Source organism: Perognathus longimembris, chromosome 10 (genome assembly GCF_023159225.1).
Source record: "Perognathus longimembris pacificus isolate PPM17 chromosome 10, ASM2315922v1, whole genome shotgun sequence".
Taxonomy (NCBI): domain Eukaryota; kingdom Metazoa; phylum Chordata; class Mammalia; order Rodentia; family Heteromyidae; genus Perognathus; species Perognathus longimembris.
The window spans coordinates 7,224,527-7,242,189 of NC_063170.1; the positions used below are offsets into that span (position 1 = coordinate 7,224,527).

The 17,663-nt window shown below is 41.8% G+C and overlaps 1 protein-coding gene across 8 annotated transcripts in view; it reads right to left on the reverse strand.

Moving 5' to 3' along the window:
• Positions 1–17,663, reverse strand: part of Cntnap4 (contactin associated protein family member 4) — a 238,675-nt gene that overhangs the window by 56,627 nt on the left and 164,385 nt on the right. For 7 of the 8 annotated variants that reach the window (XM_048355089.1, XM_048355091.1, XM_048355093.1 and 4 more), the window contains 2 exons: positions 10,882–10,988; positions 8,640–8,759 (listed from right to left, as the gene is read on the reverse strand). In XM_048355089.1, coding sequence (XP_048211046.1) covers positions 8,640–8,759; positions 10,882–10,988 — 227 coding nt within the window. Of the gene's footprint in view, positions 1–5,111; positions 5,115–8,639; positions 8,760–10,881; positions 10,989–17,663 lie in introns of all 8 variants that reach the window. The other variant, XM_048355095.1, reaches the window with a different exon arrangement.

Consider the following 17,663-nt stretch of genomic DNA (forward strand, 5'->3'; position numbering starts at 1 on the left):
CTGGTACCTGAATGCTCATAAACATTCCATCAGCCTCATCAAGAAACTTACTTAGGGGAAAGAGACATCCCACAATATCCAACACAGACAAGAGCTGTATTGTATGTGCTTCCACTTTTCCCCTGTATGCTTTATTTACTCTAAAAGAGATGCCTCAAGAGTCTTACAATATGAGAGGTAAGGAACAAATTGAATTTTTTAATGACGAGGTGAAATGGCATGGTGTGTAACACACCTGCAGATAAATAAAAACAGCATGCACAAAGATACTTTACTGTGGGGACGCTACCAGAGGTTTTACGACAGAATGTGAAACCACACCTAAAATTGAATTATTAGTGACTTCAAGCAGCAAGGCTTAAACTGTACTTGGAATTTAATCGATTACTTCTGCTTAAATATCTAAGGTTATCTCTCGTGTGAGCTCTCACTCTCGCTCTCTCTCTCTCTCTCTTTCTCTCTCTCTCTCTTTTTCTCGTTGGCTTAGACTCAGACCCTGGGTACTGTCCCTGAGCCTCTATGTGCCCAAGGCTAGTGCTCTACCACTTGAGTCACGGTACCACTTCTAGATTTTTCTGGAGTCGTTTACTGGAGACAAGAGTGTCACAGACTTTCCTGCTTTTCTGCCCCGGCTGGCTTCGAACTGTGATCCTCAGATCTCAGCCTCCTGAGTAGCAAGGATTATAGGTGTGAGCCACCAGCACCTGGCTTGATTTTTTTCTCTTTTTACTGTTTGAAATTTATGCTACCTATGGGGAATAGGGTTGGACTCTGGGACTGTCAATGTATGATTCGAATTTTTATTTAATAAAATGATCTAACGTGATATACCTAGAGTGATATTTAGATAATTCTAGTAGCTATATATTTGACAACTTCTTAAAACGTTCTATATTGGACAACAAAAAACAGTTTGTGGTTTATCCAACCTTTCTACTCATGTTAAAAGAGGGAATTCTTCTGTCTCCTAGGAAAACTAGACTTATAGGAAGAAAACAATTTCGGCATTCCCACCTCCTTTTAGCTAATACACTTATAGGAATCAGCAGTAAAAAATAACAAGACAAGGAGACAGACTTTGCAAACTTTTGTCTCTGCTCAGACAGAGGTTGGCTAAATGAGATGAAGAACAAATATGGCTACCATGTGGCCTTCTACTACCTTACTGTGAAACAATAGTTGATATTTTCATTTGTCCCTTTGCATTTCAGCTCACCCTGGAGATTTGTCCATAGGATTCTCTTTTCAAAGAGGCCACGATGTATAAGCTGATGAAATTAATGGGCAGCCATCAGTACAGACCATCAGGAAAACATGACTGTAGATTCGTGTCCTTCGGAAAGCTGAGCAGTTCTCAGCATTCACTAGCAAATGTGGGAAATAAATTGGCAGAACGAGGCACTAGAGTAAGATGGAGACTCTATTATTATTTTAGCCAACTCAACCGACCTTGGTTGTTGAGAAGTTTCGGGGTATTATTAACCAGGAAAATCTGCTTGGTCATTTAGCTTAGGCCCTGCTGGTTTCTGCTTGGATGTTTCAGGGGAACCATTCACCTTTTCATACGGCAAAGCAGTGGCTTGTATGAAGAAGCTCAGCGCTGACTGAGTAGCTGCCAAAAGAGCCAGACAACGGGCCTGCTTGAAGCCATTGTCTCTGAGCCTTTTGGGTCACCCTGAGAGGAACTGCTGGACAGTGCAGCATCCGCTGGGTCACAATGAACAAACGACTCCAAAGGTTTCCTAGGAGTAGTTTAAGACCAGGGTGCATGGCCACTGCTGAAAGGACCAGCTCACAGCAATGCTGTCTTTGAAATTCCGAAGTCTTTCAATATTCTCATGGTTGAGGTTTAAACTGATGCCACTCTGTTTTCTTTTTCTCTACTATCTTTCAGTAGTTGTGCAAAAGGGTTTCAATTCAACATGGTGGCGTACAGGGCCATGCCTCTTGATTGAGGTCACCTCATCCATCATTCTCCCCCATCCCTCCCCTCCCCATCCGTCCCCTCCATTTTCCTCATTCCATTTTCACACAGAGGTATTGAAGATTCTGACCACACACACCCACTTCCTCTTTGCATTTGTCTACACCCCTGCCCTTGATCTCATCCTCCCTATCATAACCCAAGATATTATTTTAGACTGTCAGTCAGTTGTGCAAAAGAGTTACACCATTGGAATGCTCCCTTGCACGTCCCATACTTGAGCCAATACGTTTGTGTATTGGTGCACATAGCCCTGTATATGTTCACAAATATATTTATAAGACAGAGCCAACTTTCACATATGATCACACGCTCTAGATTTCAAAGCAAATACAGGGAAATGGCTGCAATGGGTCTGGTGGCCGGGAAGCCAGCTCTGTGTATTCTGGAGAGAGAGGGCAGTCAGGGAAATCACTGAAAACTCCCTCAGCCTAGGGCCCCTTTTCTGTTTTTCAGATCTGATCATGTGAGCGGAGGTCGATGCAAACACCTGCTTAGAAATAATGATGATAAAAGTCCAAGACTTCATCACGATTTGTCACGCCATGTTTTCCCGTTTACTCCATTCATCTTCCTTGCTGGGAGATTGGTGATGGTTTGTGACAGGCAAACTGGTGTTGCCAGCCATTATCTGAGCACCACAGGCAGAAGGAGATGGGTTGGAGAAATGAGGGAACGGGCCAACCAACCAACGAACGAGGCTGTGCCATCAAGATGAGAGAGGAACATTTCTGGTTTCCTGAAGCCGTTCTACGTTCATTTGTCATCCCATCACCTTGGAACAGCAAACTAGAGATAACAGAATTGGTTGCGAAATGAGGCGAAGTCTACAGCAGTGCATTCATTGCCCAGGATGTTATTCTCCTCACAAGATCACGAGGTAGACAACTCCACAGAGAGTTAGTTACCTAATCACATCTGTGTATCTTCCCCCACCATCTACGTCCAAACTGAACAACACAGCAGCCTCTGTATTAGGGGCCATCTAGATGCTCACAGGGGCCCACGGTACAGGGGGTTCTCAACTTTTCCATCCATGCATCAGGGCCGAATACCCGATGCTCTTGTGCATGCTGACGTACCACAAGACAGGAGTCCCAACTTGTGAGGCACAGAGTAGCTACGGGGTGGCCAGCACCCCTACTCTGTCCATACAGTCAGAGCCTGACCTTGGCTCTGCAATGTAACAAATCTCCTCCAAGGAGAGAAGGCATAAGCCTTTTGGCTTTATTTTCTCTTAGAAGGTAGGCAATTCTCTCTAGAGCAACAGACTGCCTTTCACTTCCAAGACGCAGCAATAGCTCACTATCCTTTAATCCAAGTTGTGACAGGTTTGGGGTTTTTTGTTAGTTTAATTGGTTTGGTTTGTGTGTTGCTTAGAAAGAAAAGTATGGCTTCAATTTATGAACAATGTCTATGTCTGCACAAGCAACTTAGAGTTGATAGACATTCTTAGGGACGCGCCCACTCCATTGTGAAGAGGACAATGGTTATTTCAGTATTTCCAGTGTGCGGATGTGTATCTGGTCTTAGACTTCCTCTTCCATCAGGTTTTTAGCAGCTTACCAATTTCTTCCTTAACTACGTATTAAAGAAAATAAAGTGGGTGGGCTTTTTTGAAAAAAAAAACTTTAGTATTTACTTGTATATCTATATGAGAGTCATGATTTCACGTTCTTGAAAATTATCTCTTAACAAATAAATACATCAACAGTTGTAGCGATAAGGAGGCAAAAAGCAGTGAATGAGGAGAGATTGCTGAACCAAGCAGGAAAAAGCACCTGTGAAGTTCAGAAAGTAGAATGGTAATTTAGGTTTGCCAGGGTCTCTTCCTGAAGAGATTTCTAGTACTATGAATTGTAAATAAAGCAACTCGGTAATTAAGGAGTTGATTTACCTTAGGCTGACTGCTAATTTTTTTTTTTTTTAGTGTGATAGCAGTGTAAGGGAAAAAAATAAAATAAAACCTGCTGTTTAAGCAACACAGTCACAAAGCTGTGGCGTCTCATACTTAATAGCTGAGAGTGATAGATGTGATTAAGACTGGGAGAGTAAGTATGAAGTGCTGTGTTAAGGAAAGCAGCAAAGAACATTCTAGAACAAAGCTTGATATTTGAATAGTAACAGAAGAGCTTGGGTAGCAACAGCAAGGTTTTGTTTGTTTTTAACTTTCATAGCTTTGAAACAAGATCTGTCTATCGAAATCTCTGAAGTAAAACATAGTTAATGCCATTTTATAGGACGTAGACTATTCTATCTTGTGTTAGAAGCACACTGGGGTGTTGGTTAATAATGCAGAGGCTCAGGCCTGGGCCTGTAAACTTACTGAGTCAGGAAAACGAAACCCAAGAGTCTCGGAAATGATGTGGTAGGAAGCAAATACATAGAATTTCCATTTTTACAAGTTTGAAAGCCACTTTGCTGCCACCCATCAATCTCTCCTCACCCAAGCAATCCTCTGTACAATGCAAGGTTTCATAGTGAGAGACTTCTTGGACATAAAACTGTTGCATTGTAGAAGGGGAAAAAGCAATGTGGTTAAGAGACAGAAAACAGCTCTTTGCTCAATAAGGATAACCACCAGAGTTTGTCTTATCCTAGTTAATTATTTTTAAATTCTATTTTCAATGCGCTATTTGCAAAAAAAAAATCAGTCCCAGAGTTTAGTAAATTATCCATTCAAAGTAGAGATTTGGTTTGCCTGTTTATATCATTTAGCTTGCAATTCCTAGTGCTATTTTAACCCATGTGGAATGATTTGACACTAATTCTAGACTTAGATAGTTTTTAAAGTCACACATTAGCAAATGACTGATTCAGCATTTTATCTTGGTCTTATAATTGTGTGCGTGTACACACGTGTATGTGTGTGTGTCTGTGTGTGCCACTACTGGGGGTTAAACTCAGGGCTTCATGTTCTTGCTTAACTATTTTGCTCTAAGTTGACACTACCACTCAAACCACACTTCCACTTTCAGCTTTTGGCTGGCTAATGGGAGATAAGAGTCTCATGGCCTTTCCCGCTCAGGCTGGCTTTGAACCACAATCCTCAGCTCTCAGCCTCCTGAGTAGCTAGGATTAGCAGGCATGAGCTACCATTGTCTGGACAGTCTTGCAATTCTTACACCTGCTTTGTAGATGCTCATTATGTGTTAAATTAACTGTCCACGTGCCATAATTTATTCGGAACCTCAACACTTCTGCAGTCCTTTTCAGACTTGCACAGAGCAGTAAAACTCCAAGGAGCAAATTTCCCCATCCACCCATGAAGTAGGACACGCGGGCACTGTCTCCTGTGGCAGCACTCCAAATGAGAGGTGTGGTGTCATTTTTTATTTATGCACTTCTGGCTGCTGATTTTGCCTCTTCAAATACTTCCCTACTGCTGCTGGGGTGCTGGATAGTGTCCCTAAATACAGAGGGGCGCTGCCTGTGTGTGACAAGGAAAGCACATTGGGTAAGAGTCACAGAACTTACTGCGGGGCTATGTGTCCGATGGTAACAGATCATATGTGTGAGCACGCATGTGTGTGTGAATTTTATATACTCATACATTTATAGATTTCTTTAATCTGAAACACACGTCACAAAAATTAAGCATGGATTAATCAGAAAAATGTCTGTAGAAGCTCCCAAGAACCTCACAAATACGATGAAGAATCTAAAGTTTTCTCGTGAAGTATCTATGGAAACCAAGAGAACTTGGGTGATAGTTACCACCAACAAGGAGAATCAACTGTACACGTGTGGGCATGTATGTGTGCAGGTGTGTATGCACAGGTATGTGTGTGTATCTTAATGCTTCAATGACCCGAAGTAATTGTCACCTGAGAGATACCTGATTTTCAGAATCAAAACGTTATCACATGTCTATTTCAATAACTCAAGATATATTTAGAGGAACACAGCACCTACAGGTTTGCAGGAATATATTGTTCAGCCTCTTACTCTAGCCTACACACACTGGAAAACATGTTTGTTTTTCTTAAAAATAAAGCTGTACCCTTGAATTCATGTCTCATGTTGACAGAGTTTGCTTTCATTCTTTGTGAAATATTTTTACAGCGGTGTTTAGTTCTGACATGGAAGAGCATCTTATTCCTACAAAAGGTTAAGAGCTATAAGTCTAAAACAGCTCTTCTAAAACATGCAGACACATACAGCGTCATTTGGGAAGACTGTATAAGGCATAACTGGCTCTCACCCACCTCAACCCCTAAGTCAGATGCTTCTGGTACTTTCTAGAAACCTGATTGTGCAGGAGACAAGTGTATGAGAGCCATGGTGCCTTTTAGGTTGCTTTGCTCTCAGTCTGCAACGATTGTGAGAAATAGAGGTATAATGAAACTGTGTTACAGAGAAGTCTCCCAAGACGCCTTCCATCATCATTTCCTCTAGGAAAACTAAACTCGGTTGCCCAGGCTTCATGCTAGCCTGCGCGCTTTAGGATGACTGGCACATGGGTCGAAAGGATCTTCCATCCCACCGTCAGCGGCCCCCGTCCTAGCTCCTTTCACCGCGCATAGGCAGCTCAGACTCGCATGTGAAACGGAACGTCTGAGCTTCCTCTCAACGCTTTTCTGATCATTGCTCAGAGGGCAATTCAAAGCGTCTGCTTGCTCAAGTCAAAAGAAGAAAGCTGTAGTGTCGCGCATGTCTCCTTCTGATGCTTGTCTCTGATGGGTATTCAGTGGGCAACTCTAACCTCCTTATCTAACCGTGGTGCCTTTCGTGGTACCATCCTCAGCCCCTTCCTGGATCCTTACAAGAATGCAATGGATTCCTAACAGATCTCCAACTCCTGCGCTGCACAGCCTTTGAGCTCCATTTCCCAACACAGGAGCCACTGAAAGCAACGGAAGCAAATCAGGTTACATTCCACCAGGGGGAAAACTCCAGAACCGTCTCATCTCCTCTCACTCAGAGCTCAAATCAGAGGCCTTAACACGCGGTTCTAAGAAACCCAGGATTCCCGCACACACCCTTGATGCCTCCCCTCCCTGACTACCCCCGCCTCCTACAAGACCCCCAGATTTGTTGCTGCTTCTTAACATAGCGGGCAAGATCGTCTGGCTTAGGATTTTGCACTTGCTACTGCTTCTGTCTAGATGATTCTTTCTCTAAGTATTCACTCTTGATTTTTATGAGCAAATACTCCTTGATACACTGTCAGCTTTGTTTGTTTTTTTTTATTTCCCCACTTTTTGTTTTGATCTGTATATAACACTCACATTTCCTCACTCAGCACTGTCGGTGTAGTCTCCTTCAAGGATGGAAGTGTTCAATACCCGTGCTGAAGAATCCGTTCCTTACTCACCCTAGGAGGTGAGTGACAGTTACAGCACTAAACATAGAATTCCCCTGTGATGCACTTGATTCATTTGGGATGGAAGTTATTTTAAAGAGCCTCTTACACTTACCTGCGCAGAAGCTGCCATATCTTTCATTACACTTAATATCGTGTGTTTGAGATGTGATGCTATTGAAAGCCTATCCTGTAAAAGCTTATATCAGGGGGATGTCATTGTTGGATTTCCACACATTACTCTCAGTCTCATCCCATCCCCTCTAACACACTCCCTGCCCACTGTGCCCCAAAAAGTCAATTTCTAATGACTATATGGCTTCTATACAGAAATAAAATAAATTTCACTTTAATTTGGGATGCAGTGATGATACTAAATCGTAACAACCCACTATGGATTGTTTAGAATGGCTTCACGCGTGAACTAGTGATCTATGAATAAAGAAAATTGCAAAAACATGAATATAAATATTTGTATTTCTCTCTCTTGCTTTATTGCACTGGCTAGGATCTCTAGGACGATGATGAATAGAGTGATATCAATGGCTGCTCTCAGGAGAAAAATTTTCAATCTTTTACTTTAACTGTTTCATAGGCTGTTCTGTTTTCGGGTGTGCTCGTTATCAAGTTAATTTCCTTCCATTAGTAATTATTGAGTTCTTTTTTATCATGATGGGTATTGAATTCAATCAAATAAATTTCCTATGACTGCTCATCGCTATGTGAATTTACATAAGAAATTCTAGCATATTAAAAACCTCATGTTTACATACTTTTAAAAAGTAAGTATTTTTCAGTTTGCTTTCAGTTGTTTTTTTTTTTCCCCCTTTTTAGGGAGCACAAAGGGAGGGTGCAGAAAGGGTGTGATCATGATATTCAGCCTGCATACACGATGTGGAAAATGAGCTGTGCATTTTGTGGACAGGACAGGAGGGAGAAAGCTGAGGAAAGCCAAGGAAGGGTGACCTCGTCCAAAAAACAAACAAAAAAAAAAGAGATGTACTCATTACCTGACTTAAATACTTTGATAATAACAATAAGTTTACATATTTTAATGTAAACATTTTTCAGAGCTACTCCAACAAATAAAGTCTCTTTTTTGTGTTGGGACACAATAGGAAACTCTTACTGTTTGCTTTTCTATGTATGTATCACATGCACAGAAAATTACAGTATTTTAAATCATTAACATTTAATTAATTTTTTAAAAGACTGAATGCTCCTTTTTACTGATCAATGCACGGCTCAGTTGTGTTATAAGTTAAACTTTCACCTTCAGTTTTGAGTATTCGACGCTTTTGTGTAAATACAAGTATTATTTAAATCAGCTGTGAAAGGTGATGAACTCACCAGTCATATTGCAGTAGAGGAGAAATGGCCTTAGAGGACCACTTCCATCAGCATCTACGTAGTAAAAGCCGGAAGTGTTTCCTCTATGCTTATAGGCTTCACATGACTGCTCATAGATAGCTGTAAAAAAATAAAATCAGAAGAGATGGGCCATCAGAAATGATGCAGAATGCAGTGACTATCTAGAATTTTAACTTGGGCCCCATTACTCCAAATCTTGTGATTTTATGTAAGAAAATTCACAAGTTAGTAAGAATATTCTAGACTCCCCCCAAAAGTAAAACAATCTCTAAAACCAAATTTGTTCTTTTCTTTACAAACTATTAAAGATGAAAGTGATAAAATTAGGGGTGGGGGTGGTAGAAAGCAAGAGGTTGTATTTTAAGGACAATTTTTAGTGGAGAATGAGACCAAAAGGCATTTTTAGCTTATTACTACATGGAATAAGGAAGGAAAAAAGTGTTCAAATGTTAAGGTTTTTGTAAGTATAATGTGATACCTTATAACATTTGTTCTATAATTCCTAATTCTAGTACCACTTGTAATAACCTAACGTCTGAGTCATAGTAGTGTCATTACTAATCTGCCCTGATCCAGTAATTAGGTGATAAAAAGAAAAAATTGAAAAATTAAAGGAAATTATAAATATATGCTTGAACTCAGAATCTTGCATTTTCTTTTGGATTTTTACTTCAATCTGGAGCCACACCTCCACCGCTGGCTTCCCTGTCTAAGATGGATTTGAACCATGGATCTCAGCCTTCTGAGTAGCTAGGATTTTTAAAGGCGTGAGTCACCAGCACAGGGCTAGAAATAGTCTAAATAATATCGTAAATATACTCCTGTTCTCATATAAAACAAACCATAGGTGAATAGGAGAAATACAATTCACAAAGCTCCCCGTCAATAATGTCTGAAATGATTTACAAAAGAAACTTTCTGTAAGGCTGAGCACTCAAGGTAATTAAAATTCAAAGCAGAAGAAATATTTGTATGAAATAAGAGGTCTCGATGTGTTCTGATTCATAATGGATTTTTTTATTATATAGGAATCTATTTGCCATGCATTGAGTTTGATATTAACATCTGTACAATCAAACTTCCTATTGAATGCTTGGCTAAATGTACTACTAACTTCCATTAAACCTTCTATGCCATGAAATCTGAAGTAAATAAGCCTCTGGATATCCTTCTCTAAATCTATTTTAAATTTTTGAAAATTATGTTAATGAATGTTTGCGCAACATGGAACATTTATAGCTAATTTGTTCCATGTTACAAAAAATCTCAATCACAGAAATGTACTGTCCCACTTGTCTCCATTCTGATGGTTTTATTTTGTTCTTATTATATTCTGCAGATAGGAATACAGGCATGGATTGTGTCTCAGACACATTTGCATCTTGGACACTAAGGTAGGCATATAAAATGATGAAGTTATACACTTCTACAAGTACATATGGAAGTTCATAAATGTCTTAACATAGACTGGCAGGGTATAAGGGTACACACATAAACGTTCTGAAATGAGGTATAGATTAAAAATAAGCCAGAGACAGGTCACAGTGGCTTACACCTGTAATCCTAGCCACTCAGGAGGGTGACATCTGAGGATCGTGGTTTGAAGCCAGTCAGGGAGAAAAGTCCCTGTGAGTCTCTTATCCCCAATTAACCACTCAAAAAACTGGAAGCGGAACTGTGGCTCACAGAGGGTGAGTGCTAACTTTGAGAAAAGAGTTTGGGGAACAGAGCCCAAGACCCTGAGTTCAAACCCCACAACTGACATACATACATACACACATAAGCACCTACATACATCCATACACACCTACATCCATACACACCATCCATACAAACCAGATGATGGAGAGAAAGAGTGGGTGAATACAGTCATACTATTCAATGCACACCTATAAAAATGGAACTTAAATAACTTGAGGGAACGGGTAGATGAAGGGGAGACTGGATGAGACAAGGGGGATGGCACTAATCAAGATGCACTGTACTCATAAATTGACATGTTGAATGAAATCACTTTGAACATTTCCTTAAAGATAATACATACATAAATCCAGTAGTTAATTTGGTAAAGACTAGAAACCAGTAGAGGACTCACTTCAAGCTGCATATTGTAACAGAAAAGCACAGACACACACACACACATACACACACACACACACACACACACACACACACACTACCCAGACAGCAAGGGCAAGGGAATGGTGTGAACTTGGCTTACAGCTGTGGCAGGTGGCTCCTGTGTAGCCTGTGTCGGTGCAATTGCAGTGGAAGGTGTTCCAGGACTGAGAGCATTTGCCCCCGTGCTCGCAGTAGTTGGGCAAGCACCTGAAAGAGACAATCGTCCTCTGTCAGTTTTAGATATCCTTCAGCATGGAGGATGTCTTACACAAGGCTGTCCACCACAATATGGAGGTATGGAAGATCCAGACCTGGAACTAGAGATTATTTGCAAAGTGAGAATGGATCTGGGGGGCTAGAATGGGGTGTGGGGGAAGAGGGGACAGTCAGGAAAGAATATGACCAAAATATGTTCTATGCATACCTGAAAACATCACAATGGAACCCACTGTCTTGTGTATATACTAATCAATTACTATATGCTCATCTAGTGAAGTATCTAGTGAAGAATCGATTCTTTTAGAGAAGTTTCTGTTGAATGAATGATTAAGAGAAAAAAAATTTTTTTTTACAAGACTAATGGCTGCTCAGTCTGGTGCTGACGTCCTTAAATCACAGAACTAAACTTCAGCTCATGAAATCCATTTGACTGCCAATACCAGACAGCTGTGACTGCTTCATCTCTAACCTGTCTCGGCCCATCAGAGCCCTTCAGTTTCCCTAAGCGGCAGAACAGGAATTTCATTATGTAGCCAGCAACATCCAAGGCTTCCATGAAGTAACATTCCATTGCACTGAGTTACAACATCGTAGGAATGTTCAAAGGAAGAAGGGATACAGAATGGAGAAGGAGAACAGGGTACAATAGCTCACTGCTGTCATGGAGAAGTGGCTCAAGCAATAGAGAACCAGCCTAGAGTGGAAAAAACTCAGGGACAGTATCCAGGCCCCACTACTGGCACATACGAAGGAAAAGAAATGAATGGGGTGAAAAGAGAAGTGGGAGACGTCTTCGTTCATCTCACCCACACATCCAGGAACTCCATGCAAGCATGTATTGTACACGTTCATGAATTTCCAGCTGAGTTGGGGAGCTCCGGGGTGCTGAATTGTACGCAAAGGGGCACTCAGGTCATTTCAAATTTTCAAGAGAAATAACCACCATATTCACCATTTGTCAAAAACGGTGTGATTTACTAGCTCAAGGTAGCTCGCTTTCAATGTTAGACCATAATACATTCCCTTTCATCACAACCTGTCGTGGTGGAGCTGGATTTTTAATAATTCATCTTTGAAAAAGCAAGCACCATGTGAAATTAACATGGAGCAAGAAGAAAATGAGGGCTTACAGCAGGAGATCTGATCCCAAGAGTTAGTAAATTGTACAGTGCCCAATAGGTACATAGCCTCATTATTAAACAATTGTGCTTGATTCAATTACAAATAATTTGTTTTCTCTTTCTCTTCTTTAAGCAAAAATGCATTGTGTGTATGTATGGTAAGCGACATGGTATTATGGGGTACCTAGAGATAAAAGAAGGATTAAATGTAGTGACACGCATTAACATGTCCATAATCTTAAATCCACAGCTCCTCAGTATTTTGGTTTGTTTGGTGGCAAGGGCAGCTTACATCAACTGAATCTGAATTTCAAATACAGTAGTTTTACACCTGTGGTCCTCATGATAAGCCTTAGTTCTACTATTATTTCAAAGGGTTGCTAAGTTGTGGGACATAGAATTTTTGTGTTTTTGGACCTCCACCAGTGTGTGTGTGTGTGTGTGTGTGTGTGTGTGTGTGTGTGTGTGTGTGTGTGTGTGTGTGATTGCCCAGGTCTTATACTCTCATTTGGCTTTTTAGCTCAAGCCTGGTACTCTACCACTTGAGCTGTACCTCCCATTTGTGCTTTTTGCTATTTAACTGGAGGTAAAGTCACAGATTTACCTGCCAAGCCTGGCTCCCAACCACAGTGTTCAGATCTCAGCTTCCTGAGATTACAGAAATCGCAGACATGAGCCTCTGGTACCCAGGTCTCTTCCCCCTCCATTTTTAAAATCAAAATGTCACGTGTTCTCTTGACTGACTGGAACAGTGGGGAAACAAAATTTCTGAGTCACAAAGAACAACAAGCACGAAGACACTGGGGCCTTCTTCAACCAATTCAAATCACCCTGACAGACTACGATGGCTTTCTCATTCCCTTCTACTTGGCCAAACACTAGGCAGGTCTCCCTTTCCTTAAAGCACTGACTTCAGGAAACTATCAATTGTGATTTATTTCTTTGCCCTTTTGAGACGTAAATCTTCTCCCAACCTCTGGCAAATTTGTAACCCAGGAATGTCTTTGGGGGGGGGGGGTGGCACAGGAACTATCCCTTCAGAATGCAAATACCAAGCAAGATGGAACCCTTATTCCCAAGTCACCACGGGAGAATTAGAGTTTATGTCTCATTAAGTACCAATTAGCAAAAAGATGGCGCCCATTCATGGAGGCATTATCAGTTAGTTGTTGGGAAATCAATCCTCATTAAGTGCTTTGGACTTGGACTCTTTTTTATATTGAGGTGTCAGGGATCTCATTTTTAAGTGTGTGTGTGTGTGTGTCTGTGTGTGTGTGTGTGTAAGAGAGAGAGAGAGAGAGATGGGGATACCATGACAAAAATGAGAATATTTGCTGTGCTATGGAGAGCCCTCATCAGATCTCTGGGACCTTGTAGAATTCAGAATGAATAATACATTGAGAACAAGGCTTTCAATGTTCTCATTCATTTTAAATTTAAAAATAAATAACCTATAAACCCAACCAAGACTATATTCGTGGTAGAGTTTTTGCCACCAACTTTATTAAGACTAGAGATGAAAGGGGATTTGCTTATAGGATTTTTCCTAGTTATTATTATTCTGAAAATAATGCTATTGATTTTTTCATGATTATAAAAAATAAAAACACAAGCTAAATGCCGGTGGCTCATGTCTATAATCCTAGCTACTCAGGAGACTGAGATTTGAAGATTATGGTTCAAAACAAGCCTGGGCAGGAAAGGGCATGAGACTCCTTTTATCTCCAATTAATCACCAAAGAGCCAGAAGAGGAGCTGTAGCTCAAGTGGTAGAGTGCCAATCTTGAACACAAAAGCTCAGGTACAGCACCCAGGCCCTTAGTTCAAACCTCAAGACTGGCACATTAAAAATAAATCAACAAATAAAAGTGTGTCCACTGTTCAGAGAGTAAATAATCTGAGAAATGAGAAAGGTCATGTGTGCTCTTGGTGTTCAGAAAGCAGCACACAAACTATGTGTAAATGTATTCATAAGTACAATCAAAAGTAATGCAACTTTACAATCTTCTTGCTAAGAATACACATATATCATATATATTTTATAGGATAAGTAGTGAAATATATACATATATGTATACAGATATCAGATACCACTTGTAAATTTACATATATTCAATGTTGTATATAAATTTATAAATGGTAGCCTTCAGGCACACACACACACATACACACACACACACACGCATGTCTGTGGCTGTCAAGAGATCCACTCAAAAATTATATCTGACTTATTTAATTTTTAAGCATTTCAAATCAGTGGCAATCAGACAAAAAAGATTTAACATCATTAGAAGAGTAACTATCCTAGTTGGTAATCAGATCTGAAAAGACAAAGCAGATCTCTCTTTAGTAGAATCTCCTCCCCCAACCTTATTCTAAAAGAGGCAGACATCATTTTTTATTATAATATATAGGGCACACTAATTTCTATTTCATTTGCTTCCAAAGGACAAATCAAATCCACTTTCCTGGATTCCTGCCAGTCAGGGTGGAGTTGCACATGTCTGAATTCCATGTGAAGGACTTACATGAGATTCATATTCACATTGGGGGCGAGGGGGGGGTTGGTGTGGGGGTGTTCGTGGCCTACAACATCTCCCACTGCTAAGCCAGGGAGGCGTGCTATCCACAAGGTTCTAAACAACTGTGCTCTGTACTTTCCTCCCTCTGGTCTCCAACACAAACAGCCCATATTCTGGAGCGGCTAAGTCTTTGTCATAGGCAATCTCAACACTCGTTCCATGGTGAACTTGAAGAAACGCACTCATGTGTCCCTCCACCCACTCAAGGTGACAGGCCTCATGCTGTGTCTGCGACAAGTGAAATTTTAAAGGACAATGCTGAATTTGGCTAGAATGAATGTGAAGGGAAAAACCAATAGAAGACTTCCACACGGAGGGGAAGGGAACAATGTTCATTTCCTACACATCCAAGGATAATGGCGAATCCCACAATTCAACTCTCCCTTCCTACTTCAAAATTCCTAATGAATAAGAAGCCACCTCCCTCTCAACCCACTCCCCCCGGCCCCTCCCCAAACTCCACACTTGTAGTTCACAGCAGATAGAACAACACTATGATCTCATCTGCTGCACAGGATGGACACAAGACTTCCGGGGCTCATGGGAAGAGGTCAGGGAGAGCGGAGGTCTGTGGCTGGAGCCTTCCGTCGAGGGGAGGACAAGGATGAGCTGGATGGATGGTAACATGGAGGCCCCGCAGCCAAAGCTCCAGGACTGGGCGGTGGAGATGACTGGAAGGCCAGCGTGCTGGAGAAACAGGGCTGGGGCTGGGAGACAGAGGGGACGGGGGCCCTGTGGGGTCACCAGGGCTGACAGGACCACACCACATGGGCTCTCTGCAGCCTGGATGTCACCTGAGGCCAGACACACACCACACCCTCTGCCCCGCTATACCCACCTGTGGCTGCAATGCCCACCTCCTCCAGCCAGTGGATAGTCCAAAATCGTTGGTATCCAAAGCTAGACTTGATGGGCCCAAGCACTTGAATACATATCTATGGACTAACACCTATCAAGTGTGCCCTAATCACACTCCATTTCTGCTCCAGATCTGAGGAGGGCATCTGCAAGAGTGAGTGTGTTGGAAGGACCCTGTGTAAGAAAGGCAGGAGTGTAAGGAGCATGACAACCAGCTTATAGTGTGAGCTCTCAGGATGGTGAAGGTAAGTGTGTGTGTGTGTGTGTGTGTGTGTGAGAGAGAGAGAGAGAGAGGAGTTGCATAAATGAAGCTAAGGCTACATGCACGTGTGTGGAAGGTTTTTATTTTGGGGGGCAGGGGGATGAGACATGGCATGCAATGACCATATTTGCACCTGTGTTCAGAGAGCAAGTGTGCACAGCCATGCACATGTGAGTGTCAACATGTGTGCTTCTATGTACACCTTCATATGTATATCTGATCTCCCTTAAAGTTAGTTCCACTATTGCACTGTATCCATACAGACTGCGTTTTGAAGTTCCCACTCGTACATCAGTACTAGGGATTGAGCTCAGGGCTTGAGCTTGCTTGCTAGCTAGATTGGCACTCTACCACTTGAGCCATGCCTCCGGCCCTGCTTTTTGCTGGTTATTTTGAAGATGGAGTGGCATGGACTCTTCTTCCTGGGCTGGCATAAGCCTCCAGCTTTCAGCCTCTTGAGTAGCTCCTGTTGGAGGTTTAATGCCACCGCTTGCTTTGAACTATAGTTTGTTAAGTTATGCGATGGTGCACTTGTCCTGGCTGGGGGAAAGATTTAACCATCATGAATATTGACTTGCTCCAGGAAGCTGTAGGTAGGGGAGTAAACATTTCACGAATTGGCTGGCTTGGGGGCAGGGATATCCTATCAGTCAGTCTAACTTCTCTCTGAATCTCAGAAACATATGCTACTATTAAGAGCAGGACAACTATCTAAAGCATTGTATATAAAGCCTAGCCTAGAAGCAGTCCAGTCATTCCCAGGAGCTCAAGCAGTATAATTACTAGCCCTTCTTACAAGGCATGGCTGCTAAGATCACTTTGCTACAGTTGCCCAAGCCTTTCCAACTTCTTTTTCCTTTTTGGCAATAGGGTGTTGAATTCACGGCCTTCGGTTTCTTAGGAAAGCATTCTACCACAGGAGCTGTGCCTCCAACTGCCTTAGTTATTCTCTGACAGGGCCTCACACTTTTAGCCTGTCTTGAACCAAGACCCTCCTGTGTTTCAAGCGTAGTGGAGATTACAGATAGATAACAGGCCCTCTTTGTTCATGGAGATAGGCTCTCACCGGCTTTATTGCCTAGGCTGGCCTGCTTCCGTGATTGTCCTATCATTGCCTCCCATGTAGCTGGGACTATAGGTGCAAGCATCAAGCCAGGCCTTGTCTTTAATTGCCCTTGTTAACTGTCATCATGATGATTGCTTACCTTCTACAATTGGCTACTAAGCACTGCTTTTCTGTGTCCTATTCTAATGCCCCTACCGAGTTATGAGACATCGTCACCCCTTGATCAAGTCACAGGCCCCCAGCGTCCCCAGGGGAGGCTTTCTCCCCCTCTTCCTACAGAGAAGGTGCATGAAAAGGGCACATGAGAGGAGACACTAATGAAGTTTGGCCTCTGAAAATATTTCTCAATTGTTAGGGCAGCAACGGCTAGCTTGGACGGTCTCTGATTTATTGATACCTGACTATCAACTTTGATACTCTTCAATGTGCCCTAATCCACTTAGTTTAATGACCTACTTTTGCGATCATTAGAACCCATCCCAAGTTACAGCTGTGTCCACATGCTCTTTTGTGCCTCAGGAATATATGTACCCATAACTAGCACAGTCACCTATCTTGCATCTAAATTTTATTGTTTCAAATATGTTCTCTAAATCAGTAGCCACATGTTCACCATTTCTTTTGCGGTTGGTTGATTTCTTTTGGACAGTACTGGGGGACGAACTCAGGGCCTCGCACTTGCTGAACAGGCACTCTACCACTTGAGCCATGCCTCCAGGTATCTATTTCCGTATTTCTAATGTAAACAAAATCTATCTCCTGTGGAACAGATGG